Here is a 26,320-nt window from a genome sequence, read left to right on the forward strand (position 1 = left end):
AGGGGGATCACCTGCCCTTTCTTTGTTAATCTGCCCTAGCCCTCAACATCCGCCACTCCTTCTCTCCTCTGCCGGCCTCAGTTAACTCGACCCTATCAATCCATTTTCCAAGTGGAGAGCACTGCCTTTGTTTTGCCTTCGCACAACTCGGCCGAGACAGGAGCCGATGCCTTTTTATAGACCTTACCTTCCTCCTCTTAGCTATTGATGGGGTAAGGGCAGGCACTTGATGCAAGCAGTGCCAATCAGAATCCTCTCCAGTGGCCAGACTTGATTGGTCCAGGGAATGTCACCTGACCCAAGTGGGGCCAATCAGAGCCATTTCCTGGGATTCTTGCGTTTGAGATGCAGCAAGCTTTCTCCTTGGTGACTTTCCTTCAAGCTTCCTCTCTTGTCTGCTTTCCTGGGTCTGGTGGTAGAGGTGGGAGGCTCGAGGTCTCCGCACTGTGTCTTCCACTGTGTGGGAAGAACGGGTTTACCGTAAAAGAAAATGACCTCAATGTACAGAGAAGCAGGACTCCCTGGAAGGAGGAACGAGCGAGAGTCCCATTTCACCTAAGCCATTTGCTTTTTTATCTCCAACCCTAGCAGCCACGAGGGCCTCAAGAGAATTCACCATTTATGCTGGTGTCTGTCTTTGTGACCTCCCAGGGCCACAAGTCTTCCAGGGGAAGCAACGGCACATATGTGTATGGTTATTAAATGTATTAAAATATCACTAATTCATTTACATGTCAAACGTCCATGCTTCTGAAGTCACTACACTTTTTAGTTTGCACTCTTTGTAAAATAACCTTTCTGAGACTAATAGGCACGCTTAACATTTTGGTTAAAATTTGGGAGGAATCAAGGGTTAATGACTGCCGGGCACGGAGCCTTCACTGGTCCCTGGCAGGTGTGTATGCTCCTCACGGCTCCCTGGTGATGTACCAGCAACTGCGTGAAATATATTCCCTCAAAGTTCCGGAGACCAGACGTCTAACACCGAGGTGTCCGCAGGGGCCTGGGGTAAATCCTTCCTTGTGTCTTCGGGCTTCCAGTGTTTGCCAGCGATCCCTGGCATCCCTCAGATTGTGGCCACTTCTGTCTTCAAATGTCCCTCTCCTTAGAGAGACCTGTCATTGGATATACCTAGTCTAGTTTGACATCATCTTAACTTGATTACTTCTGCAAAGACCCTATTTCCAAATACAGTACTGGGTGGGGGGCAGCCAGGAGTTCATCATATCCCTTTGGGGGACACAAGGCAACCAACAAAAGAGCCATTTCAGGCGGAAAACATGAGGATTTTTCATAAGGATTCTGGGGGCGGCCCAGAGCTAGAGAAAGCCGAGGGCATTAACATTAAGGACCCGCAGAGAAGTTGCCAATTGCCTCTAAGCACTTATTTCAGACCATCTTACTGTTTGTGTTCTGTTTTTATTTATTTATTTATTTATTTATTTATTTATTATTTATTTATTATTTTTCTGAATATGCAATTTATTGTCAAATTGGTTTCCATACAATACCCAGTGCTCATCCCAACAGGTGCCCTCCTCCATTGTATTCTGTTTTTTACATACATTCTGAGTGACACCATTTGTTTGCTTCCCTTGGATATTTTAATTAAAGTTCTGACATTTAAAACAGTTAAAGGTAAGAGTCAGTGGAAAGAATACGAGCTTGAGAAACTCTGGACTATGTGGGATCCCAACTCTGCAAAAACACTGACTGCTGGCTTCAGGCACCTCCTTCTCTCTAGATGTCAATATTTACAAATCAAGGTTATGGTGAGGATTTATTTCGGATGAAATGTAACTGTACCAAGCCCAGCGCATGGCATATAACAGGTTTTCAATATATTCACAAAGCGATAGTATTCTTTCATTTAATCGGCTGGCAATGAGATTCTTAGATGGCACAGAGAGAAAATTAGACCAGGATTAAAACAACAACGGTATTTACTTCAAAACAGACCATTAGATCCCTGTTTCTAATTTTCAAATTCATGCACAGCCTCCTTTCACAAAGGACTTAATAAGGCCTATAAATAGTCCCATACAAAATGGGCATATTTTACTCTGGAGAACTAATTGCAGGTGAAAGAAGACGGGACTTTAAATAATTGACGTCTGAGCAGACCAGTGACAGCATGTGCTTCTAAGAGAAACAGGGCTGTATGGACTCAGCTATCTGTGAGGGACCGTGTGTTGCCTCTTGGCCCACTGGAAACCTGCCATGCTGTATTTTCCGGGGTCTTTCACTGGGGGGTGAATGTGTCAGGATCAGTAGCCCTTAAAATTTTTTTTAAATGTTTATTTATTTTGGAGAGAGAGAGAGAGAAGGAGAGAGAGATAGCACAAGTGGGGCAGGGGCAGAGAGAAAAAGGGAGAGAATCCCAAGCAGACTCCCCACCATCAGCACAGAGCCCGACCCGGGGCTTGAACCCACGAACAGTGAAATCATGACCTGAGCCAAGATCAAGAGTCAGACGCTTAATGGACTGCATCACCCACATGCCCCAGGATCAGTAGCCCTTTTTTAAACCAGGCTTCAGTTTCTCTTAAAGGATTTGGCAGAGGGCCCCGCCTCCCGTGTGATTTCCTGATCCAGAGTTTTCATGCAACTGTCAGGATTCTGCAATCCAAGCACCTGCGGGCCCCCTTCACTTGTGGCTGAAATTCCTCCTGCTGTTCTAGGTCGCTGAGCTGATCTTCCCTGACCATCTTCCTGGGCTTTGGAACGGCGCCACCTTGTTTCACGGAGCAGCGATCCCAGAAAGCCTGGCCTCACCCACCACAGTCGTCCGTGCTCTTCTTCTCTGCCTCAGTGGGCAGTAAAGCCTCAGGACTCTTCTGAGATTCAGAGATGCCACGACAGTCAGAGTTAGGCTTTAATCGGTTTCTCTGACTGCGAAATGGTAGGAAAAAAACAATCCTATGAATGGAGCCGTGATGAGAACGGAATGAGCAGAGGGCTGCGGGTGCTCCCGCCACCCCACGGTTTAGAAAGGAGGTGCTCTCAGCTCTTTGTTGGCTCCCCGTCCTGGCTGTGCTCACCTATAAATGACGTTGGGGCCACACAGACTGGACCAAAGACTAGAGAGAACCAAAATGCACTGGCCTTGATTTCGGAAGGCGGGGTCCTTGAAGTTCACCTCTTCCCAGCAAAGGGGGTGGAGGACATGCCAGTGGTGAAGGTGAAGGTTCCTCCTTTACTGATTCATCCATGAGACGCAGATATAACCTTTTCCTGCCTTCCCCACGGGGAAGAGGTCAGAGGGGAGTCAAAGTCCTCTGCAAATGGCACGGACCTTGTAAAGTCAAGGCCAGCCCTTGATGCGGAGGCCGAGGGGCAGAGAGGCTGGGACCCGCCCCACCCCACTTGCCCCCCCTGCTCACAGCCCCGAGGGCAGCAGGACCAGGGCTTGCCCCGTTCACCCAGTTCCCAAGCCTGAAGTGAATCGTAACTTCACGCTGCTTAACCTCCATTCCCCCAGCAGTTCCAGGCCGCAATAGAGGGTCCCTATCTCACTGCCTGGGGTCTCCAGGGAGCCCCCCCCCCCTCCCCGGGGAAGATGAGGTCACCAAACTTTAATCATGTTTTGATTATTCATCTGTCATTGTTCCAGGCCTCCCACATTCGTCCTCAGCCGAGCCTGCAGCGGCTCGCTATTGTGTTTTCTCAGGATGGGGAAGCAGGACAGACCGCTGTCACGTTAACTTGTACCATCTTGCACCTGGAACGTGTCCGGATTCACCAACAGACGCCATCTACAGAGCCAGTGGAGACTCCTTGTTCCACAGTAAATGTGCAGGGCGATGGACCGTCTTGCATTTCGACCTAGTGCTTGGACCCTGGAGCCTGATTACCTCCATGGAACCGCAGCCCTCCTAGTCATGTGCCCTCAACTCACGTTTCGTCTGCCCCTCTTCCCCTGTTACATGGGGGAGTAAAAGCGCCTGGCCCACAGGATGGACGTACTGACTGCATCGCATGGGGCAGGTGCCCAATAAAAAGGTGTCGCTACACGCGAGCCGCTGCACCGCCTGGACGCGCTGAGGGCCCGCCTCAAAGACGCCACTTAGGGAAAGTACCCCCTGCCTTCAGGTCCTCAGTCCACCCGAGCGTGAGCCCCACGAGAACAGGGGCTTGCTCCCGGCTATGCCCGCTTATATCCAACCCCCGGGAGATGCTGAGTAAACCTCTCCTGGACAGCTGGATGAACACACACGCAGCAGAAAGAGCCCAGGATCTGGGGTTGGAAGATCAGATTTCAAATCCTTCGTATCCCAGTTCAGAGCTGCAGACGTTGGGAACGCTAATATGCCTCTCAGGAAAAGGGTGGCAAGTAAGGAGTAAGCAGTGACCCCCAACTGGGGGAAACTGGTCTGCTGGGGAACATCAGCCCGTGTCTGGGGTCAGTTTTGGTCGTGCTACTGATGTCTAATGGGCAGAGGCCACGAAAGCTGGCAGGGCAGTCCCCACATCAAACAACTGACGTCCGTAGTCATCAGACGTTGACAGGGCCGAGGCTGACAAATCTGGATTAAAGGAACATGATCTGAAACCATAAAGTCCTACACCAACGTCACTGACCATCGTTAACAGTATTAATAAGTACCACACATGCAGTAGCCCACATCTTTCAAATACAACATTTTTAGGGCCTCCAGACGTGGCTTTAATGTGATTTTTAAAATGCTGATTTCTTTACAAGATGACACAGATAGGCAATTCAGCTCCTGAAACTCCTTTCTCACCAGGGGCTCCTTATTCTGCAAACCTCCGCCAAATGCTATTGAAAAGACCTTCTGGAAAGACTACGCTCGAATCTCTGGCCAGAAATAGGAGGACAGGACCCACGGCGCCATTTCTCAAACTAATGGAAGCCTCAGCTGCCCAGGCCTTCGCATCCCTGGACCAGTCCCTGAAACAGATGCTCCACCTGGCTTGGTGGCCTCTTGCCAGTTGAGGTCTCAGCTCAGCAATAAAGTTGTGTTTCTAGAATATTAGGCAGTGCTAATTTGAATTTTGCCCTCTCTTTAGAAACTGAGGCCCAGAGAGGTCAGGCCCAGGGGCATGTCCTCCGCATCCCCACGGTGGCCTGTGCTAGCTACGAGCAGGCAAGGACACAGGTCCCGCTGGATCCACTTTGGTGTCTCAGGGTCCAGTCCAAGATTAGGGCACATCTGTTAAAGGACTGAGTGCGAATCTCCTTCAGGATCTGGCTGATGCCCCCGGGTGCTGCCTGCTGAGGACAGCTTCCTCATCGCATGGGGGGAGGGGAACTTTTCTCTGCTCAACAGCTCGTTCTAGCTGACGAAGCACACGTCACATACCAGGCAGCCGTGCAGGGGTGAGGCCCCCGGGAGCGCCCTTAAGCCCGTGAGGGCTCGGAGATGCAGGTCACCAACCCCAGAGCAAGGGAGACAGACGGCTGGGAAGGTCTGCAGTTTTAGATCGGGATTCTTGTGGCCAGCTCAGAACCAACCAGAAGAGGCCCAGTCTGGGCACGCTTGGTCTCTCTTAGCAGAAGTTCTCAAAGTACGGATCAGCATGACACCAAGAACATGTTAAAACGCAGATCGCCAGGCCTATTCTCTCAGCTTCTGGCTCAGAGGGCACTGTATCCGTTCCCTACGGCAGCTGTAACACATCGCCAGCGTCTGTGGGGAGCGTCTGGTCCAGGCCCCTCCCCTGGCTTCTGGAGGCTGCTGGCGAACTTTGTGCCCTTCTCCCTGTGTCTGCGCCTCGTCTTATCAGGACACCAGTCCTATTGGATGATGGGCCCCTTACTCTGACATGACCTCATCTCAGCTGACCACATCTGCAACAACTCTAGGTCCAAATGAGGCCACGTTCTAGGATACTGGGGCTAGAACTCCAACATATCTTTTTGCGGGGTGCAATTCAACACATAACAGGTGTGGCAACCCTACATGCTAATACCCCCTACCCCCGACTGGGGGACTTTTTTAAAAAAATTTTTTAATGTTTATTTATTTTTGAGAGAAAGAGCATGAGCAGAGGAGGGGCAGAGAGAGAGGGAGACACAGAAGCAGGCTCCAGGCCCTGAGCTGTCAGCACAGAGCCCGACGCAGGGCTCGAACGCACAAACCATGAGATCAGGACCTGAGCCCAAGTCAGATGCTTCACCGACCCCCCCAACCGGGAGATTTTGATGTGACCACGCGCTCCCTGCTGATTCCCTCTGCAGCCCTCTGCACAGCGGCAGCCTGGCCCAGTGTGCTGTGAGCGGATGGCCTGGTCTGCCGACGAGGAAAGCGACAGCCGCTAGCCGCTGGAGGCTGCCGGGGTCGGTGAGGCCCCAGGGAGTGTGACGGGGAGCCTGGCTCAGCATCTCCGGGTCCCCTACCCAGTCAGGCCACTGGCCACTGGCTGATGTCAGATAGGAAGGTCCTATGTGCCAACATGGCAGGTGCTTTAAACACGGGGTTGCAGAATGGGGTGGGCGACAGACAGGTCCCATTTTTTTCTCTTGGTTTAGAAGGAAAACTCTTGGTTTGGGGCACCCCGCGCTCGCCAACGGAGACATTGTACAGATGAGAAACTGCAGCAGAGAGGGTGGCGGTGGATGCCACGTGGTCCCCTTCCCACGTTCATCGTGGAGCAGGGATGCGGCTGGACCCGGAGGGGCCCACGCGGTGCTCAGACAGCATCCCGGGGTACGCAGCCGGGCCCTTCATCTGGATACTTGCACATGGCAGGTGGGAGCTAGCCTGGCAGAGCCTTCGGGGCCTGGGGAGGGAGAGGGTGGGCAGCCCAGGTGAGCAGGGAGGCAGGGATGCAGCCACCCCTGAGGCCAGCCGTCTACTTTCCTGTCTCCTGCTTCTGCACATGCCCATCCGCCCCCCCCCCCACCCCCCCGCCCCGTCTGGAAAACGACTCTGTTCTCTCTCTTTGCTTTGCCAACTCCTGTCAGCCGCGCCAGCCTCCCTTTAAATGCATGACCACAAATCTCTGAGGGGTCTTCTGCATGGCCGGGCGACTTCCCCCATCAATTCACTTTTCCCCGTGAGAAAGAACATCTTACTGGTCAGAGCCACTACAGGGTGGTGGTTCTGCTAAGAGCAGCCAGATGCGACCCGTAAATAACCCAAGGAGGGGTATCTCATTTTCATGTTCATTTAAAAGGAAATGATCTGGGTTCTTTGGATTCCAGATGAAGCGTCTCCCGGCACACGGGACAGTGCGGCCGCCACGGCTGCCTGTTCGGGTCCGTCGCCGCTCAGCCTTTTCACAGGCTCACGTCTGCCATCGGGTGCTCTCTGAGGACGCCTCAGTCCATGCTTGAGTGGAGGAAGGGTCCAGAACGAGGCTGCCTGGAGCCCCGGTCCAATGTGCCCGAGCTGGTGTGAGCAGAAGTTCCTGGGGCCAGAGTTCTAGGCCGGGGAAGGGACCCTGAGCCCCGGAGGCGGCAGGACCGCAGGGAAAGGGTGGTGAGCTCGGAAAGCACCCACCCATCGGCTGCCACCTTCCCCGGGTCTGACGGACTGTGGTCACAGAGGCCCTTCGCGTCCTGCCGGCAAGAACAGGGGGACCGGACAGACATGGGCCCCCAGTGGCGAGGCCTGCTCTTCTGGCCTGGCGTGCCCGCCTGGGCCGACCTGGGCACCCGGCTGCTAGTCGGGAGAGCTGTGGCCACCCGGGACAAATGTCGGGTTGCTGCTCCTTCGCCCGTCCCAGTACCCCGTGCAGGATGGGGCCCTGCCCTGCCCAGCGGCCCACTGGCCGGAACCCACGCAATCCTGGACGGAGTCCCTCACCTTCCACCAACACCGTGACGTCCCAGGAGATCAAACTTCTTCACCAGCTGTGTCCCTCCGTTTTGCCTTTCTGTGTACCGTCCTCACTCCTGGGGCCCCATGCCCTTCCCCTCCCCCCGGCCTCAGGACTCAGCGGGGCATGGCAGCTTGGGAAGCTGAGCCTGGCACCTGGTGTGAGAGCCACTGCCTGGGCTGCCCTCTGGCACACATTCCTGCTGCTGTCACCTGCTGGGAGCAAACGTGGCGCCATCCTGTGATGTCCAGGGCTCAAGCTGGCACTTCCCCACCTGGCTCTCCTGGAGCGTGGGAAGCGCGTCCCTTAGGCTCTGCAAGCCCAAGGCCTCGTTCGGTGTTGGTCACATGGAACGGGTCTGCGTCCAGTCCCACGTGTGGGGCTTCAGTCCCCACCCCACGAGCCCACTCCTGCCCAAATCCTGCTTTAATCAGTCCCAGTTGGATGAGCTCCTGACAGCATCCTGCTGGGATCGAGCCTGAGCCGTCTGCGTCCTTTGCTGACTGGCCCCGGTCAGGCCGCCAGCTCAGAACCCACCCGAGCCCCTCCTAACCTGGTGTCGTCCCGGCTCCTGCCAGCCCGTGATGCCAGAGTCCCCGTCCGGCCCACACCAGCTCACCCCCCCTGAATAATAACGGTAACGGTAATCTTTGCATGAGGACCCCGACCTTGTCAGGCATCGTATCCACAACCTCATCTAATCTGCCAACAACCACACCGCAAAGGAGGCACTTCCATTTTGTCAGTGCTGACGATGAGGCTCAGTGAGGTGTAGACTCGCCTCGGGTTACTCTGGAGGTGGCGGGCCCGGGGCGATTTCCATCCAGAGCTCGGGCACCGAACCGTCGGAGAGCCTGCGCCCTCCGCACCAGCCTCCCTGTGCGCCAGCTCAGCGCGCTCCCCCTCCCCCCAACTTCCCGCGAAGACCCCGGGGCCCAGACAGGTGAAGTTGGCGCCTGGCTCGCACGGCGGAGGCGGGATTGGAACTCGGGGCCACCTGCTGCTTCCCTTCCAGCACCGTGGCTGGCTTTGCTGGGCTCCAGGGACCACCGTTTTCCGGGGAGCCCTCGTGCCATCTGGGAGGGCTCTGCCCAGCAGCTGCCGGAGGGGGACTTACTTCTCTCTGTTGAATATGATGAATTCCTTCCGCACGGTCTCCAAGCACTGCTGCAGGTGTCCGTTCTGTCAAAGAGCAGAGAGGTGAGAGTAAATGACGGGGCACCATCCAGGGAGCCACACGACAAAGGCCGTGACGACCAGAGCTTGACCTCAATGGGGCTGCAGATGCCGGGGGCGGGGCACGAGCGACGTGCCTGGAGGGGCCCTGGCTGTATGGGCGGCTGTGCCAAAGGGAACCCGGTCGATGAGGATGTTCGTCTCGACCTCAGTCTGCAGCCATTACATCCAACCTGAAAGTCACGTTAGAATGGAATATGGGTGGAAACTCATGAAGTGGCTTCCTAATCGCTTGAATGTTCACGAGACCTGATGGAGAAGCGGGATGGCGGGCAGAGCAGAGAATCTCAAGAACGTCCTGCCAAGGTGCCCATCCTCTTTGACAACAGATGCCAGACAGCTCTGTGCTCACGGGGGCGCTATTCCTGGTGCCCTAGATGCTGAGCTGTCAGCACAGAGCCCGACGCGGGGCTCGAGCCCACCAACCGTGAGGTCAAGACCTGAGCCGAAGTTGGACGCATGACCGACTGAGCCACCCAGGCGCCCGATCTTTCCGTTTTGTGCTATGAAAAGCCACCCAATCGCGGAGGCATCTTAGTGACTGCAAATGGAGGTATCTGAAGAGGCGAAGTGAGTTGCCTCCGTTAGGCTAAACAGCAGCCCCTCCCTCCTTTAGGCTCCCTGGACCCTGCGATTCCTGCCCCCGGGGGATCCGCTCACCAGAGGACAGCTGTCCTTTGTGCCGTCTTTGGACCTGTTCTTTGCCAGCCTCTTCTTCTTTTTGTGAAGTGGCCTGGATTCAAGGATCATTTCTTCAAGTTCAAATGTAGGGTCACAATTCAATCTCCCCTTCTGAGAGCAAGCGGAAAAGCAAACACGGTCTGTCTTGGTTGCACCCACCACTGGATTGTGTTCATTCATTCGTTCATTCAATCGATCGCTCATTCAACAATGGCTAACTACCACTGTGGGGTGCACCGCTTCCGTTTTATTTCTGGGGAAGAGAAGCGACACCTTCTCGCGGCAGACACGGTTCATTTATCCCCGTGTCTCCTCCCCCGGCCCTGTTAACATCCACACTCCTCCTCAGCCTCCTTCCCACGAAGCTTCGTGTTTTGCCAGGGCCCAGTTCAGTCTCCCAATCTGATGGTATTCACTTATCACACGCACATCTTCATGTCAGGACTACCTCTTCTATAAATATAATTTTTAATAATTTAATTTTAAAATGCTATTTCTGGCCCATATCTGCCCAATTCCCCAAGCTGGCTCCCTCCTGCCCCTCCGCTGGAGCCAGGAGGGGCTCCGCCCACTTGGGTCAGGAGGACTTTTGTGCCCCTGACTTCTGGGCCGTGGACCCAAGATCCAGCTGGTGGCTGTCGCTCAGGACGCCAGTCCCGTCAGGCAATACAGCCTAGTGGTTATATCATCCACAGTCTGGAGGTGCACAGGGACTTCTCCCCAAAAAGCCACTCAGATTTTAGGCCCAAGTCTTTCCTGGCCTGATTTATCTGCCATCCGTTCGTTCATTCATTCATTCATTCATTCATTCATTCATTCATTCATTCTAATGCAGGCTCTGGATACAGATCCCTGAGGTTAATTTCTCACTGAGTAAACGTGGGTAAGTTCCTCAACATGAGAATACTTCTAGTAAGACCACTCCCCTGTTACGGAGTCTGTATGAGATAATGCTTGCGAAACTTTAGGCCGGTGCCTGGAACACACAGCACACTGAGTCCTGGAGGATTATGATCACTCGTTCACTTGAGACAATGACACGTTGAGAGCTTCTAGTGCCTTCTAGGGCCACCCATTGCTCTGGAGTGTGTCTCAGGCAGAGGCCAGCCGAGGCAAGTGGGCCCTGCCCTCTGAAGCTCTCGGGGGACGGCAGAGTCACTGTAATAGAATGATATTAGCGGCCAGCATAGACAGGCCTCTGTGTAGTGCAGGACCAGGGAGGCTGCGATTCACTCCAGGTAAGTGGGGGGGGTGGGGGGGTGGGGGGACTGGCCTGGGGGATGTCCCATCGGAGACAATGCTTCAGTTTTTCTCTCTTCCGGAAGGCAGTTACTGAGACCCTCAAATGAGCCAGTCCCTGGGTTTGATGCTGTCTGGAAGGAGGGACAGGAGACTGCCGGGGGGACAAGGAGAGGAGCCCCTGTCCCCCCAAGAGGAGGAAGCAGCGTGAGCACAGGTTCACAGCTACGAAACAGTGTGGCCAGAGGGGACAACCACAGGCGTCTGGGTGTGGCTGAAGCAGGGTCCTCTGCCTGTGATTGTGTGGACGTGAGTGCGCACGAGTGTGAGCGTGCATGAGTATGAGATTTGCACGAGTGTGTGCGAGTGTGAGTGTGCATGGGTGCGAGGGTGCATGTGAGTATGCGCGAGTGTAAACGTGCATGTGAGTAGGTGAGTGTGCACGACCGTGCTTGTGTGCGGCTGGGGAAGGGCAGCAGGTGAGGTCTACAAAGGCTGACAGGCGATCGCAGGCATTGGCCCCGAGGGTCACCCGGGCATCCTGCACCCAGCCTCGGGGACGGCTCACGTGGCAACAGGGAGGCTGTTTGAGGCAATCTGTGCTCCGTATAAAGGACCACATCAAGATCCCTGGGTTTCATCCACCTGGCCTGAGCATGGCGGAAGGGGACCACCAAGGATGCCACCGTATTTCTCTGGCACATCCAGAGCGAACATTCTGAGGGAGCCAACCGAGGGAGCCGAGACCAGAATCCCGGCGGATCTGTTAATAAAATAGCGGTTCCGAGGGCGGTGTGGACCGAGGGCTCGCTGCTCCGAGCCTTTGGAGGCCTCTTGGCATTTACTCCGCCCAAGCGTGGGATGGATCCCTCTCGTCTCCTCATTTTAGGTGAAGAACCCCACTCCCGAGCACACCCGAGGTCACAGACGCGGTAGTGAACCCAAGTCTCCAGCCTGTGCTCCCGGCCGAGACCCCGCACTGTCCCTCCAGGACCCAGCTCTGGGTCACTAAATGTGCCTTTGTAGGTTTATTGGCTTTTTCTTTGCACAAACCCTTACTTAGCCCGCAGGCTGTCAAGGGGGTGGGGGGCAGCTGTCCCCAGGGGATGCCCCGCAAGGTCTGGGGATGTTTTTGGTGTCACAGACGAGGAATGCTACCGATATCTGTGGATGGAGTCCAGGGATGCACAGGACGGTCCCCACACCCCCGCCCCCCAAAGAATCATCTGGCCCTAATGCGCCCAACAGCACAGTTGAGGAGCCCTGCTCTCATCTGCAAGCCCCCTGACAACAGGCACCAAGAGTGTTTTCTTTCCAGTCACCTCCTCGAGCCACACACACGGCCTGCGTCCGTAGGCGCTCAGCGAGTACAGGCTGGCGGGGCGGTGGGTGGCCGGATGAATGGGTAGGTGACACACACGGTGGGTGTGACTCCATAAAACAAAGAACACTCCGTGCCCACAAAGACCTTCTGCCAGGAGAGAAACCTGGCAGATGAGGTCCAAATCCACACTAAGTCTCACTGCAATGGGAACGTTCCGGCGCTCCTGTGGCCACGGCCGACAGAGGCCTCCCAGACCAGCTTCTGGTCTGCCTTCAGAGCAGGGCAGGGGACCCTGCAGAGGGACGGCGTGGCATGGGATGAGACCCTCACTCACACTGGGCACAAAGCCGGGTGTCAGCGCCTTCTCGAACACCGCATCCCAGTTCATGTCGGCCAAGTAGGGCGCGCTCTGGACGTCACCAAGGCTGGACAGACGGCTCTCGGGGTCCTTGGTCAGGAGCTGCGGGCAGAAGGCAGAAGTGCTTAAACACGTTTGCTTGAGGTGTGTGCCCCGCTGAGGTTAGCGGGGATTCTGAAGGTAGGAATCCTGGGAAAATGAAGGTGCCTCTGCTTTTTTTCCTTTTTTGAGAGAGAGAGAGAGAGAGAGAGAGAGAGAGAGAGAGAATCTTAAGCAGGCTCCACGCTCAGTGCAGAGCCCAACCTGGGGCTCGATCTCTTGACTCTGAGATCATGACCTGAGCAGAAGTCGTGTCCGACTGAGCCCCCAGGCGCCCTGCAGGTGCTTCTGCTTTTCATGTGCCATCAACACTGTGCTCTGGGTTGCTCTTGCCGGGAGCGTCACCTACACTCACCTCTTTGAGTGACAGGGAGGAACTGAGAGGTCCGGCTGCTTCCTCACGGTCACCCAGCAAGGGGCTCTTTGGCAGGGACTGGATTTCAGCCACCTCGCCGTCCTCGAGGACTGGCGCCCCATCACAGCATCACAGCCCATGCTCATTGATGTCTGCAGAGGCTTCCAATTAAATAGAAGGAGAATTGGCCACCTCATCTTGAGAGGGTCAGCTTGGTGGTGGAACGTTTGAAAGTGTAATAAAATTTATCCCCGGATGGCTAAGCGGTGACCTCTGTGGCCTGATGGCGTGGCCTCATTTGTGGCCAAGGGTATAATTTTTAGTGTCTCCTCAAATAGAGTTTCTACTACTAAGGGGTGGTGCGACCTAAAAAGCAGCCCCAGAGTATGACCTTGCACCCACGCGGGGCTTTCAGCTTTTCCAAAAACACTCCGGCTTGCCTTGCACAAAGAACTCCGGTGGGCTGCGGGAGGCTGCCTGCCTGTTTCCTCCTCTCAGATTAGGAAGAGCAAAGACACACAATTCTTCCACTTTCAGATCACGATTAGGGTGAGACCCCAGGGGATTGGTAAGGACGTGGCATGTGCTAAGGGGGGGGGGTTGGCACCCGGCTGCCCACAGGTGGGAGCTGGAAGTCGGAACTCCACTGCCGACTTGCTGCCTGCCCCGCCCCGCCCCGCCCCCGACGCTGCAGAAATGTCCCAGCTGCGCCCAGCCGGTGGGCTGTGGTCACACCAGTGTGAGGGCACCTGGCAGGGTCACCTCTGCTGGTCGTGGCAGCCTCCTCCTCGGGGCTGCCCCAAACGATGGGTGCAGATTTAAACAGAGCCTCTAGGGGCGCCTGGGTGGCTCATTCAGTAAGCAATTAATCTGTTGATTTTTGCTCAAGTCGTGGTCTCACTGTTCCTGAGATCGAGCCCCAAGTCGGGCTCTGCGCTTACAGCACGGGGCCTGCTTGGGATTCTCTCTCTCTGTCTCTCTCTCCCTATCTCTCTGTCCTTTCCCTGCTTGTGCTCCCTCTGTCTCTTTCTTTCTCTTTCTCTCTCTCTTTTCAAAATAAATAAATAGGGGTGCCCGGGTGGCTCAGTCAATTGAGCGTCCGACTTCGGCTCAGGTCACGATCTCACGGTTTGTGGGTTTGAGCCCCGCGTTGGGCTCTGTGCTGACAGCTCGGAGCCTGGAGCCTGCTTCAGATTCTGTGTCTCCCTCTCTCTCTGCCCCTCTCCCATTCACACTCTCTCTTTCACTCAAAAATAAATAAACATTTAAAAAGTTTTTTTTAAACCCCAAATAAATACATAAACTTTAAACGGATACTCCACTCCAGTGCCGCATGGGAGATCCCCATTCAGGATAGCGGTTCTCCGACTCACTGGATGGGTGCCCGTGCTCACGATGTGGTGTCAGGGCTCTACTGACTTGATCAACTCCACCACTGGCATTCTGTTTCCTCTCTCCTTCCAGAATTTGGTGGGATGCCTGCTTCTGCACTAAATGACTTTAGCCCCCGGGACTGGCAGGCTGGGGGCTGTCCCCTTACCTTCTTCAGCAGGGCGACCATGCCTTTGCACCACGTGGAGGAGTAGTGGACACGCTCCACCTTGAACATGTTGAGGATCTCATCAATGGGCGTGGCCGAGTGGATTTCATACGGTCTCTGCAACCAAAGGACCAGAGAGGGAATCAGAGAGAGGGCCAACCAGAAGACGCCGCCCACGTGGTTAAACCTGTATATTTACAAGGGGGTGGTTTATTCTTTCCCTTTAGGGAACAGTGGGTGTTCCTCTTTCACGGCAGAGCAGGTGGCCCAGACCCACGTGCCAACAGGGATTAGACCTGTAGGGTAGTGCCCGAACCCGGCAGGTGGGTGCTCTGTTATGGCCACAGGAGGTTAAAGCGAGGTCACATAGCCACTAAGTGACAAAGGCAGGATCCACATCCAACAGCCTAACTCCCGAGTCCTGACTCCAGGCTTGGGGGTGGGGTGGCTCTCATCATCCACTGGACTCCCAGCCTCACCTCCGGTCGAAATCCCTGCCTGCCGGTGGGCCTCACCTCCACCTTTCCCTGCGCTGGCTGAACCAGCTGGGAGTGAGCGGGCTGGAATCACCCAGGTCTGGGTCTGGTGGGGTGGATGGATGTGGGGAGGCAGGGCTTCTATCTACCACCCTCCCCCTGCACCACCCCGACAGTGAGGAGGCATAACTCTGTTCTCCGACTGGCCAGCTCAGCAGAGCATTAACCCTCCTGACTTGTTTTCCAAACATTGCCCTGGGCAGTTTGTTCCTTCTAAGAACCTCTCAAGACCTGGAACTTGGTTAGTCTTTCTTGAGTGGGACTCTGGGGACATGGCTGGGACAGTGTCTGAACATCAGCTCACTCCCTCTGCCTCGGCCCCCTCCCAATTCCCTCCCCTTCTTTACCCTCCCCCCAGCTTCATGGGCCAAGATGCTCTGAGGTTTGCATACGGTCAAAGGCTCAGGGCTGGCATCGGCAGTCACTTCGGAGCACGGGTGGTGTAACAACTAGACAAACCGAGAGCAAGGAGCTCATCGCCGTCCCCGTGAACCTGACTGCTGTGGGATTCCTGTAGGGGTGGGGTCCTTGAAGGTGGGCCCCGGCCGTCCAGCAGACCTCAGAGCCCAGTGACGGGCATGATGAGCCTGTCCATCCACAAACACTGACTAGAGACCGGCTGTGGGTCAGAGCCCGTACTGGGCTCACAGGGTGTGGGCTCCAATCCCGTGGAACTTGAATTCCCACGGGGCTGCTGCCACTAGGAGCCGCCAGCCAAGAAGGTGAGGGGGTCCTGAGCCCTGGGTGCATGACCGTTCCCTGGAACGTCTTTATCTTCACCAAACGGGGCTCCCCTGGGGAACACGCCTGCCCACGGGAGCGTGCCCGTGACTTGCGATGTGTCCACCCAGAAGGGCACCTCCTCCGGACTGGCTGCCTCCTCCTTCATCTGCCAATCAAGCTGGGAACTCTCCCTTTTGCCCTGTAACATGTAGATCAAAAGCAAAACCTGGGGCTGCCTAGAAAGGCCGGCTACCTAGATGTGCTAACATTATTTACCGTATGTCTTCAAACACTGTCTTCCAACTTAATGGGAAGTGGAGGATAGTTCCAGTAATGGACGTTTCAGAATTTCCTCCCGAGGCTGCTGCCTGCCTCTACCTTTGCCCCCATAACGGCTACCATGATTAGAAGTCGCAGGAATGAGCATTAACTGAGAGCGGAGATGTCAGTTTCTGGGCGGTTCAGGATCGCTTCTTCCCATCTTTTTGCCTTTGGAGAAAACCATGCCTCCCACCCTGTCCCAGCCGCACCTGGAAAACCAGCTGCTGGAGGCTGGAGGACCTCAGGCGATGGAGCACTCCCACCTCTGCATCTTAGGAGTCGGGACACTGAGGCTGCGAGACCCACGGGGACCTTGCCGCGTCCCACAGAGATGCAGGATCTCCTTTGCCGCTCTTTCCTCGATGCCACCAGAGCTCACCATGCCGAGTGCCCAACCGGAGAACCAGCCAGCGACAAGCGTGATCAATCTGCCTCGCCACCCGACCTCCAAGCCGGCCACTCTCTAGCTCTGTCCTTCTCTCCACTTCTGGAGGGAGCCAGACCAATAATAATGGTAACCCCGACAAGCCACGAGGCCAACACAGCAGTTAAATACGTTCCCAGCTAAGCGCGGAACACCGTGCGCAGAATACGCTCAGCGGCTTTAGGTTCAGCCTTCGTCCGTTCGGACGGCTGTAGAGAAACCCAGCTCCCTCTACAAGGATATCGGCAAATACTCAGATCGATATTCCATCTGCTTGGGGTAAAGAATTCTATGGAAGCTTAGTTCGCACGCACTGGCCTTAGGATGTGTTGACTCCGGAAAGCAAGTGGCATTTCTAAGGTAAAGCAATCACGTGAACCACTGGCGAAAGTGATTTTCGCAGCGGGACACCGGACAGACGCATTGTGGAGCGCATGTGTGTCTCCATTCCAGAACCCCCGGTTTACAGAAAACCCCAATTGACCGAGAAGTGGAAGGGGGGGAACGGAATTGTTGCAGACTTGTTATTTGGACAGCCAGAGCTGAGCTGGGCTTTGGGGACCGTCCAATCCGATGTGTGTGTGTGTGTGTGTGTGTGTGTGTGTCCCCCACACCTCTTCCCTCCAGATCTCAAACGCGGAACAGATGAAAGCAAAGAACAGGTCCTCGGGCTATGAAACGTCCAAAGCCAGAGACATCACGTCCCCCTCCTCAGAACTGTTGAACTACCTGTGCTGGGTGCCAGAGGCCCAGGAAATGCGGCCTGGAAACCACGCGACAACCCCCGCTCCTTCCCCTCCCTTAATGGAGACGTAAAACCTGGAGAGTGAGGTCACAGAGTCTGTTTCCTCCCAGGTCCTGACTCCTGGCACAGTGCTCTCTCTGCTTTACCAAGGGACAAGACGTCAGCGTTCAACCCCAGGACCACCTCCCTCCTTCCGTCAGGTTCACGTGCCAATAATTCCCTGGTTCTGCGGTCGAGCCTGCCCGTCCCGCGTACCCCAAGTTCTTTAGTTCTGCGCCCCGCCCTCCAGGGGAGCTCCACACACCCTCCCTCTTTATTCATCCCCTCTCTGCACCCCCAACCTTCTCTCTCTACCCGGCCGCAGGGAGAAGTGCTGACTGGGGTCAAAGACAAGGTCAGGGAGGTGGTTGGGATGGCACCACGGGGGGGTTTGGGGGCTCACCCTTTGTCCACTTCGAGAGCCCCGCTCCGTGCCATGCAGTGCATGCGGGGCCTCATTCGGTCCCGGTTACTACACGGCAGAGGTTCGCAAACAGGAGCGATTTAAATTGGCTGATGTTTGGAGATATTTTGGGTTGTCGTGAGGCAGAGGGGAGGTTTCTGCCGGCCTCTGGTAGGTGGAGGCCCGGGGTGCTCCTGAATGTCCTGCGCTGCCCAGGACGGCCCCCACCACAAAGCATTCCCGGTCCCCCAGCATCCACAGTGCCAAAGTCGAGGAACCCTGTCCCCTCATCTGATAGATGAGAAACGGGCTCACCGCCGATCGTTCAGAGACTGCGCGGCGAAGCCGGGAGGTGAGCCCAGCAACGTGTGATTCCGAAGGACACCCTCGCTCAACCGTTGTGCTGATGCGGCCACAGACAGCACCATGATGCCTACAGGGTGAAGCCCAGTGCCTCCGGCTGTTCTCGGGGTCTTTTACGGGCCGTCCTCTGACCGTCCTGACTGCTAGTCAGTCAGAGATGTTCGCTGTGTCCACCTCAGCGGCCCTTCCCCATCTATACTCACACTGTTCCCTCCAGCGGCTCCTATGTGACCCGGCCTAAGTGTCTCCTCCCTCACACACTCTCCCACGCTCCTCTGAGCAAGTCCTCAGCACTTTATCTTCATCGACCTGTCTCCGGAACATACTTATTTGATAATCAGCAAGCTTCCTGGGTGCCAGACGCTGCGTGTGCTCTGCCCACGTTTTCTCACGTCATCCCCGCCGTGACCCTGTGGGTGGGCCTCATAATCCCCATTTGATGAAGGAGGAAGCTGGGACTCAGAGGAGCCAAGTGACCAAGCCGGAATCAGAGCACCGAGGCGCCTAGAGTGGGGAAGGGACACGGACCTCTGCTCCCCAGGCCCCTGGGCCTTCCCGCAGGGGCTCACCAACCAGGCGGGACCCAGCCTCCACTCCCCGTGCCCCGTCTCCAGCTGTAAAGGGGCTGAGTCAGAGAGGACGCAGGCCTGCTGCTGGCAGCCCCCCCCCCCCCCCCCCGCCCCCGGGGCAGGAATCACAGCAAGAAGCAGACCATCGTTGACATTCATCAGGCACATGCAGGGTAATTTGCATCATCGGAATGACTTAATTCTCAAAGCGACCCTGTTGGGTAGATATTATTAATTTCTTTTTTCCCAGTTGAGACATGAGGATTCTAAGCACCCGATCTGTTTATTGGCTTTGGTTAAGATCACAGACAAGGCACCTGGCAGGGCCAGGGTGTGACCCTGTGAATTCCTCTAGGATCCTCTTTGTCTGCTAGGACAAAGCGGCTTTCAGGTGGGTGAGAGGAAACACTTTCTAGCCTTGCAAGCTGTCAAAAAATGAAACCGGTTCTATGAGCTCCCTGGATGCAGAGGGGAATCAGCCCTTAGGTGGTAATCACCTGTCAGGGATGCCTGGGGACATCGGCCATGCTGAGATCCCCAGTCCCTTCTCTGAGTCTGTGGGCAGGAAACCTCCTTCTCACACCTCTCCTCCCCCTGTTCTAATCAGAGGGTGTGCTCACCGTCTGGGGTGACCAAGGTGCCTGTGCTCTAAGAGGGTGACACTTTCTTGGTCTCTCTTTCACTTAGCGCGCCTGCGGGGTGAGGACTGGGATCAGGCTAAGAGAGCCTCCTTATGACCCTGGTCCAGGCTGCAAGATCCAACCAGGCTCCCGGATGCTCTGCATTTAGGCATAGAATGACACTCGATTAATGACACTCGATTCCTGGGCTCTCCCTACAGAGCATTGAGGGAGAGACAGCTGTTTCCCAGGTTGGGTCTAGAGTATTTCTGGGTCCCTAGCCAGCAGGCTGTATTGGTCTTATCCATTTCCCACCCACATATCTCATCCTTTCCAGCTCTAAGATCGGAGAGCACACACCGGAAAGTTCCCATCATGACTTCCATCTTTTGGAGGTGAAAAACTCCCTGGCTTTGGAGGCCATCAAGGAACAAACAGGTGGATAATGACAGTGTCACTGACACTGACACGGTGTTGGAATTTGAGAAGGAAGGACAACCCCTATGTTTACACACCCCAGAGGTAAACTTAGGAGTGTTTTCTGGGATAGCTTTTTTTACTAAATGTGATTGTTTCCGGTATGAAAAACAGAGAGCCGAACAAAGCTGTAATCATCAAGACAGCATGGTATTGGCACAAAAACAGACACAGAGACCAATGGAATAGAATAGAAACCCCAGAACTAGACCCACAAACGTATGGCCAACTCATCTTTGACAAAGCAGGAAAGAACATCCAGTGGAAAAAAGACAGTCTCTTTAACAAATGGTGCTGGGAGAACTGGACAGCAACATGCAGAAGATTGAAACTAGACCACTTTCTCACACCATTCACAAAAATAAACTCAAAATGGGTAAAGGACCTGAATGTGAGACAGGAAACCATCAAAACCCTAGAGGAGAAAGCAGGAAAAGACCTCTCTGACCTCAGCTGTAGCAATTTCTTACTTGACACATCCCCAAAGGCAAGGGAATTAAAAGCAAAAATGAACTACTGGGACCTTATGAAGATAAAAAGCTTCTGCACTGCAAAGGAAACAACCAACAAAACTAAAAGGCAACCAACGGAATGGGAAAAGATATTTGCAAATGACATATCGGACAAAGGGCTAGTATCCAAAATCTACAAAGAACTCACCAAACTCCACACCCAAAAAACAAATAACCCGTGAAGAAATGGGCAGAAAACACGAATAGACACTTCTCTAAAGAAGACATCCGGATGGCCAACAGGCACATGAAAAGATGCTCAACATCGCTCCTCATCAGGGAAATAAAAATCAAAACCACACTGAAATATCACCTCACACCAGTCAGAGTGGCCAAAATGAACCAATCAGGAGCCCATAGATGCTGGAGAGGATGTGGAGAAACGGGAACCCTCTTGCACTGCTGGTGGGAATGCAAACTGGTGCAGCCGCTCTGGAAAACAGTGTGGAGGTTCCTCAGAAAATTAAAAATAGACCTACCCTATGACCCAGCAATAGCACTGCTAGGAATTTACCCAAGGAATACAGGAGTACTGATTCATAGGGGCACTTGTACCCCAATGTTTATAGCAGCACTCTCAACAATAGCCAAATTATGGAAAGAGCCTAAATGTCCATCAACTGATGAATGGATAAAGAAATTGTGGTTTATATACACAATGGAGTACTACGTGGCAATGAGAAAGAACGAAATATGGCCCTTTGTAGCAACGTGGATGGAACTGGAGAGTGTGATGCTAAGTGAAATAAGCCATACAGAGAAAGACAGATACCATATGGTTTCACTCTTATGTGGATCCTGAGAAACGTAACAGAAACCCATGGGGGAGGGGAAGGGGAAAAAAAAAAAAAAAAAGAGGTTAGAGTGGGAGAGAGCCAAAGCATAAGAGACTCTTAAAAGCTGAGAACAAACTGAGGGTTGATGGGAGGTGGGAGGGAGGGGAGGGTGGGTGGTGGGTATTGAGGAGGGCACCTTTTGGGAAGAGCGCTGGGTGTTGTATGGAAACCAATTTGACAATAAAGTTCATATTAAATAAATAAATAAATAAATAAATAAATAAATAAATAAATAAAAATGGAAAAAGAAAAAAGAAAAAAAAGAAAAACAGCCGAGTATTTGCAAAACCTGTCCAAGGTGAAGCCAGACCAAGACATCTGTGAGAAAGGTTTACACGAGCACATAACAGGTGTCCTTTCACTGAACCAACCACTCTGTCCCCGTGCCGAAGGCTCCAATCCCACTGTGTGCCTGTCCTTCTTCTCCTGAACATGGCATTTGAATCTCTGAGTAGAAAACTCAGTCGAATTAAAAGTGACACAATTCATTTTGGAACCAGCAAGAGCCACTCTATCCTTGGGCCTTTTTGTCAAGTCCTCATCTTTGACTGTTCTGACCCGTGAGGAATGACAGATGTTAAACAAAAATGAAAACAAAAAGAAAAACAACAAAAAAACCCCACGGGCCCAAAATGTCGTCACTTAGAAAACGATAAAGCCAATTACATCTGCAAATGTACCCGACTGATTTTTATTTAACACAGACAATGGACTTTCCGCTGGTGAACACCCAGTCATGCCTGGGGCAACCGCTCACCCAGGGTATCTGCGTGACTGAGGATATCAGACAAATAGCATCTGAAGGATGCCTGTGTCCTGTGGTCATACAGCGTTAGGGACTCTCAATGAAACCAGCACCAACGAAACCGGCAGATGACCAAGGAACCACCCAAGAATAAGATGGATTTTTTTCATTCAGTGCCTGAGAAAACTAACAAGTTCATATATATTCACATATATATTTTTTAAATTCTAGACACATCACATGTAGTAATTATGTTTTTGAGGCATTCAGAGGAGGTCACTGAGATCGGGACCACACAATAGTCGCTTAAACTACAGGATGGAAAATAATAATATTTGCATTCCCATGGCTTTGACAGCTTGCAAACTGCTCTCATCCTTCCTTCCTTCCTTCCTTCCTTCCTTCCTTCCTTCCTTCCTTCTTTCCTTCCTTCCTTCCTTCTTCCTCCCTCCCTCTCTCCCTCCCTCCCTTCCTTCCTTCCTTCCTTCCTTCCTTCCTCACCCTGTATCACACACACTGGTGCCCCCTGCCTTCGGGGAGTGCACTTCCGCTGGCCTGGATGTGCGTGGACACAAATGACTGTGACGCACTGAAAATCGTGGCTCTGGGCAGGGACACTGTTGCTGGACAAGGCAAGTGACACGCAAATCCCACGTCTCCTTCCGGCAGCGCCGAGAGACCCTGCGGTAACCGCAGCTCCATGAAACCGACCGAAGGCTGTTACCCCGTTGCACCCACAGGGAAACCAAGGTCAAGGGGCATTGTTTGCAAACGATTCTTGTGCAGAGAACAAACGCCTCGAGATGAGCTCGTCATAATTCTTTCCGCCAAAATAAAAATGAGTTCTTAGTCGCCGTTACTTGTCTTTGGCTACCGCATTCAGTGAAACACAAACAAAAGTACGTACCGAACGCCCCGATTTTATGGGACATCTACCTCTGTGCTCAGGGCAGATACAGGGAAAACACATAAAGAGGAAAGGAACATGGCCTTATACTGAAAGAGCCTCGAAATGAGCTGGAGGGTCAGGCACGGATGCAGCGTCGTGGGATGAAAGACGGCAGCGTCTGAAACCACGATGCCGAGGTGCTCAGGGCATTCGAGCTGCTGGCCTTGACGGAAGATCTTCCCCGCTGGGACGTCCTTTTCCCGCCAGCAGAGTGAGGCGGCTGGACCAGGAGCTCTCTCGGGGCCCCTCTAATGCTCAGGGACCCCAGGCACACAGATGATCAGGACGGAGACCCGGGGCCTCTGACTCCTCACGCGTGCACGCCTCCCCAGCCGAACGTCTGGCCGACAGCACCCCAGTCCGGGTGGACCTGAGCCCCTGCTCCCCGTGCTCCCCGTGCTCCCCGTGCAGGCACACATCTTACCCAGCCCCGCAGCAGCTCGTAGGCCGTGATACCCAGGGACCACCAGTCGACGGGGTACGAGTAGCCGGGGCCTCCCTCCACATACACCTGGAACACTTCTGGGGCTGCCAAAGACAGGACAAAGATGATGTCACTGCGCGTCACAGTTTATACTCACCAGCCCTCAGAGAGGGGACATGGGGACAGTAACCCAGCTTCTCGGAGGGCGGAGCCAGGACTCGGTCCACTGTGCCACGTGGTTCCTGCCCTCTGTAAGCCACAAGCGGGCTCGAGAACAAGATTCAGGCATCCCCGGAAACACAGGTGTGTCCCCCGGGGAGGCACCCAAATGGGGTGCTCCGGAGCACCCAGGTGGCCCAGTCGGTGGAGCATCCGACTTCAGCTCAGGTCATGATCTCGCGGTCCGTGAGTTCGAGCCCCACATCGGGCTCTGTGCTGACAGCTCGGAGCCTGGGGCCTGCTTCGGATTCTGTGTCTCCCTCTCTCTCTGCCCCTCCCCTGCTCATGCTCTGTCTCTTAAAAATAAATAAACGTTAAAAAACATTTTTAAATAAAAGGAGTTTTCAAGAAACATTTAAAAAAATTAAAAAATTAAAAACCAAATGGGGTGCACCAAGTGCGGGGTGGAGGCCGTCTGCTGGGGGGAGGTGTGTTGGGGGAGCGGGAATCCCAGGCAGCACGAACACGGGTGGGGTAAGATCTCAGCTAAGGGGAAGAAACTGCACCTTGACAAATGTCACTCTGCTTCTGGCACTGACGCCGGGTCAGGCATGCCGACAACCGGGGACGTTTGGGACCCTTTGAGTCTGCTGCCAATCTCAGGAAACCGTTTTAGTTTAGCATAGGTGGGATCTACGAGGATCTCCCCGAGTTGGAAAATCCAGAGACAGAAGGCAGATGGCAGGTGCCCCAGGCTGGGGGAGGGGCAGATGGGGGGTGACCACTGAATGGGTGTCCTCTGGGGGACACGAAGACGTTCTGGAACTAGACAGAGGTGGTGGCTGGGTGGTGCTGAGAATGTACTCCATGCCACAGAATTGCTCCTTTAAAACGGCGAGTTTTGGTCTGTGAATCGATCTCACGTCAGCTGAGCGAAAACTGAAGGCTGGACGGCCGAGTGTGCTGGGCCCTGATTCTTATTCTTCAGGGCACTGCGGTGGTGCTGGGGGGTCCCTTGGCCCTGAGGCGCCCTGACGTGCCGAGTGGCGGGGTCATCTCACTGCCTCGCCCCAAAATCAACGAGGCCAGGAGGGCATCTATGCTCTGATTGCTCGTCTCGGCTTCCAGAAAAACTTTGGGAAATGTGGATCCTTTCCAGCAAATTAATTTGCAGACATAATTCCATTTTGCAGTCGTCACAGCAGCCGAAATCTGTCCCTTGGAACCACAATGTGCTGTGATTAAAGAGGTCGCGACTCAGTTTTCAGAATGGCCTTCAGTGAGCATGGGAACGGGGAGGGCTGGACGAGGCAGGCGACACGGACGCTGTGCCCTTGGGCTGCTGGACACCTGCCCCCAACCAGCCGCCACACACCGGCCGCCCCGGCGATGCTCTCCACTTGCTTCGTATCTTAGAGGGCACACTCACCCACGGGTTCTCCTTTCCTCTTCACAAGAGCCCTCAGGGTCACGTTTGCATGGGGCCCATTTTACAGATGAGGCTCAGAGAGGGACGGAGGCGTGAAGGAAGTCCCACAGCCAGGAGGTGCAAAGCTGAGGTGTGCCTTATACACTGGCAGAATCCCTGTTTGAAGTAACGTTTGTATCGATTTTTCCTTAAGCACAAAAAGTCACTCAGCCTAAATTGGGGGGAGGCAGGACTGGGAATCTGAGCAGATGTCCCCTCGGGTTAGTTGAGCCTCACAAGGGAACTGATGTGGTGTGCTGGGAAACCGAAAGCAGGTCGGTGTGGCTGGAAAGGAGTTTAGCAAGTGACTTAAGCGTCTGTCTCAGTTTGGTGAAATGCGGATAATAAGAACGGTTTATTCATCGAGCCGTGATGAGGATTAAATAAGATACTATGTGCCAAGGGTTCAGCCCGATGCCTGGCTGGTCCAGAGGGAGCGCTCCGGAAATCTCGGGCATGGCTTGCATTGCTAGAATTGGCATTCAAATCTCTTCCCCCGTCACGCTTAGCCTCAACGCCGTCCACCCCGTCACCCCGAAGCCTGGGGGCCACCCTAAACTTCATCCTCATGACCTACTGGTCTCCAGACCCTGACTTGCACATTTTTAGCATCTTTGTGTCGGCCCGTTCTTTCCATTGTAGATCGACCTGCCTTCAGAGGTGGGGATCTTGCCTGTTCATTAGGCATCCTGTGAGCAGTTACTTGACTCCTTCGCAGGCGCTAGCACCGAGCTGTGCTCCTCTGTAACCCACTGGATCCGACCATGAGCCTGAGGCTGGGCTCCGATCTCGAGGGACTTCCTTCCCTGCCTCTCAGTCTGCGCACCTGGCCCAGCCCATGGGCACAGCGAGTGCAGGAGGCAGGGACGCGCCCACGACTGCAGCGATGGCTGTGTGCACGGATGTGCTCCCCATAAATCCCTGACAGGTCCAGCAGCCCCAGCCCATTCAGAATTCAGGGTACAAGCAGCATTCCGTCCTGGCTGTCATGACCCATCAAGTGACAAATGTCTGTGGCCCGTGACTGCACTCCCAGAGACGGTGACATTCTTGCCTCTCGTGCACACTTGGGGCTGACGACACAACATGAAAAACATTTTTGTCATCGTCCACATGCCACCGAAATGAGCGCTTTGGTGGCCCGGAATCACGGTGCGTCGAAGCGAGAGCACCGGGCAGGTATAAAGCTGGAGGTCAGGTTCGAGACTCCTCCCGAATGTGGATGGAGGAAAAAGAACAACCAGCTGTCCAGGGTCCAGGCCGAGGGTCTTATGATGCCCCAGGCACCCAATGAGGCAGGTGCTATAATGATCTCCATTTTCAGAGGAGACAGGAGAGGCATGAAGGGGTGTGGTGGGTTGAATACTATCCCTCCAAAGCTATATCCAAG

The 26,320-nt window shown here is 54.3% G+C and overlaps 1 protein-coding gene across 5 annotated transcripts in view; it reads right to left on the reverse strand.

Annotated features, from left to right (window-relative positions):
* Positions 1 to 26,320, reverse strand: part of STK32B (serine/threonine kinase 32B) — a 397,346-nt gene that overhangs the window by 10,128 nt on the left and 360,898 nt on the right. For 4 of the 5 annotated variants that reach the window (XM_060655452.3, XM_060655455.3, XM_078446274.2 and 1 more), the window contains 5 exons: positions 23,304 to 23,407; positions 14,618 to 14,734; positions 12,600 to 12,725; positions 9,682 to 9,813; positions 8,903 to 8,967 (listed from right to left, as the gene is read on the reverse strand). In XM_060655452.3, the coding sequence (XP_060511435.1) occupies positions 8,903 to 8,967; positions 9,682 to 9,813; positions 12,600 to 12,725; positions 14,618 to 14,734; positions 23,304 to 23,407 (544 nt within the window). Of the gene's footprint in view, positions 1 to 6,125; positions 6,745 to 8,902; positions 8,968 to 9,681; positions 9,814 to 12,599; positions 12,726 to 14,617; positions 14,735 to 23,303; positions 23,408 to 26,320 lie in introns of those variants that run through there. The other variant, XM_060655453.3, reaches the window with a different exon arrangement.

The sequence above is a fragment of the Panthera onca genome, chromosome B1 (assembly GCF_046562875.1).
Source record: "Panthera onca isolate mPanOnc1 chromosome B1, mPanOnc1 haplotype 2, whole genome shotgun sequence".
NCBI classification, from domain to species: domain Eukaryota; kingdom Metazoa; phylum Chordata; class Mammalia; order Carnivora; family Felidae; genus Panthera; species Panthera onca.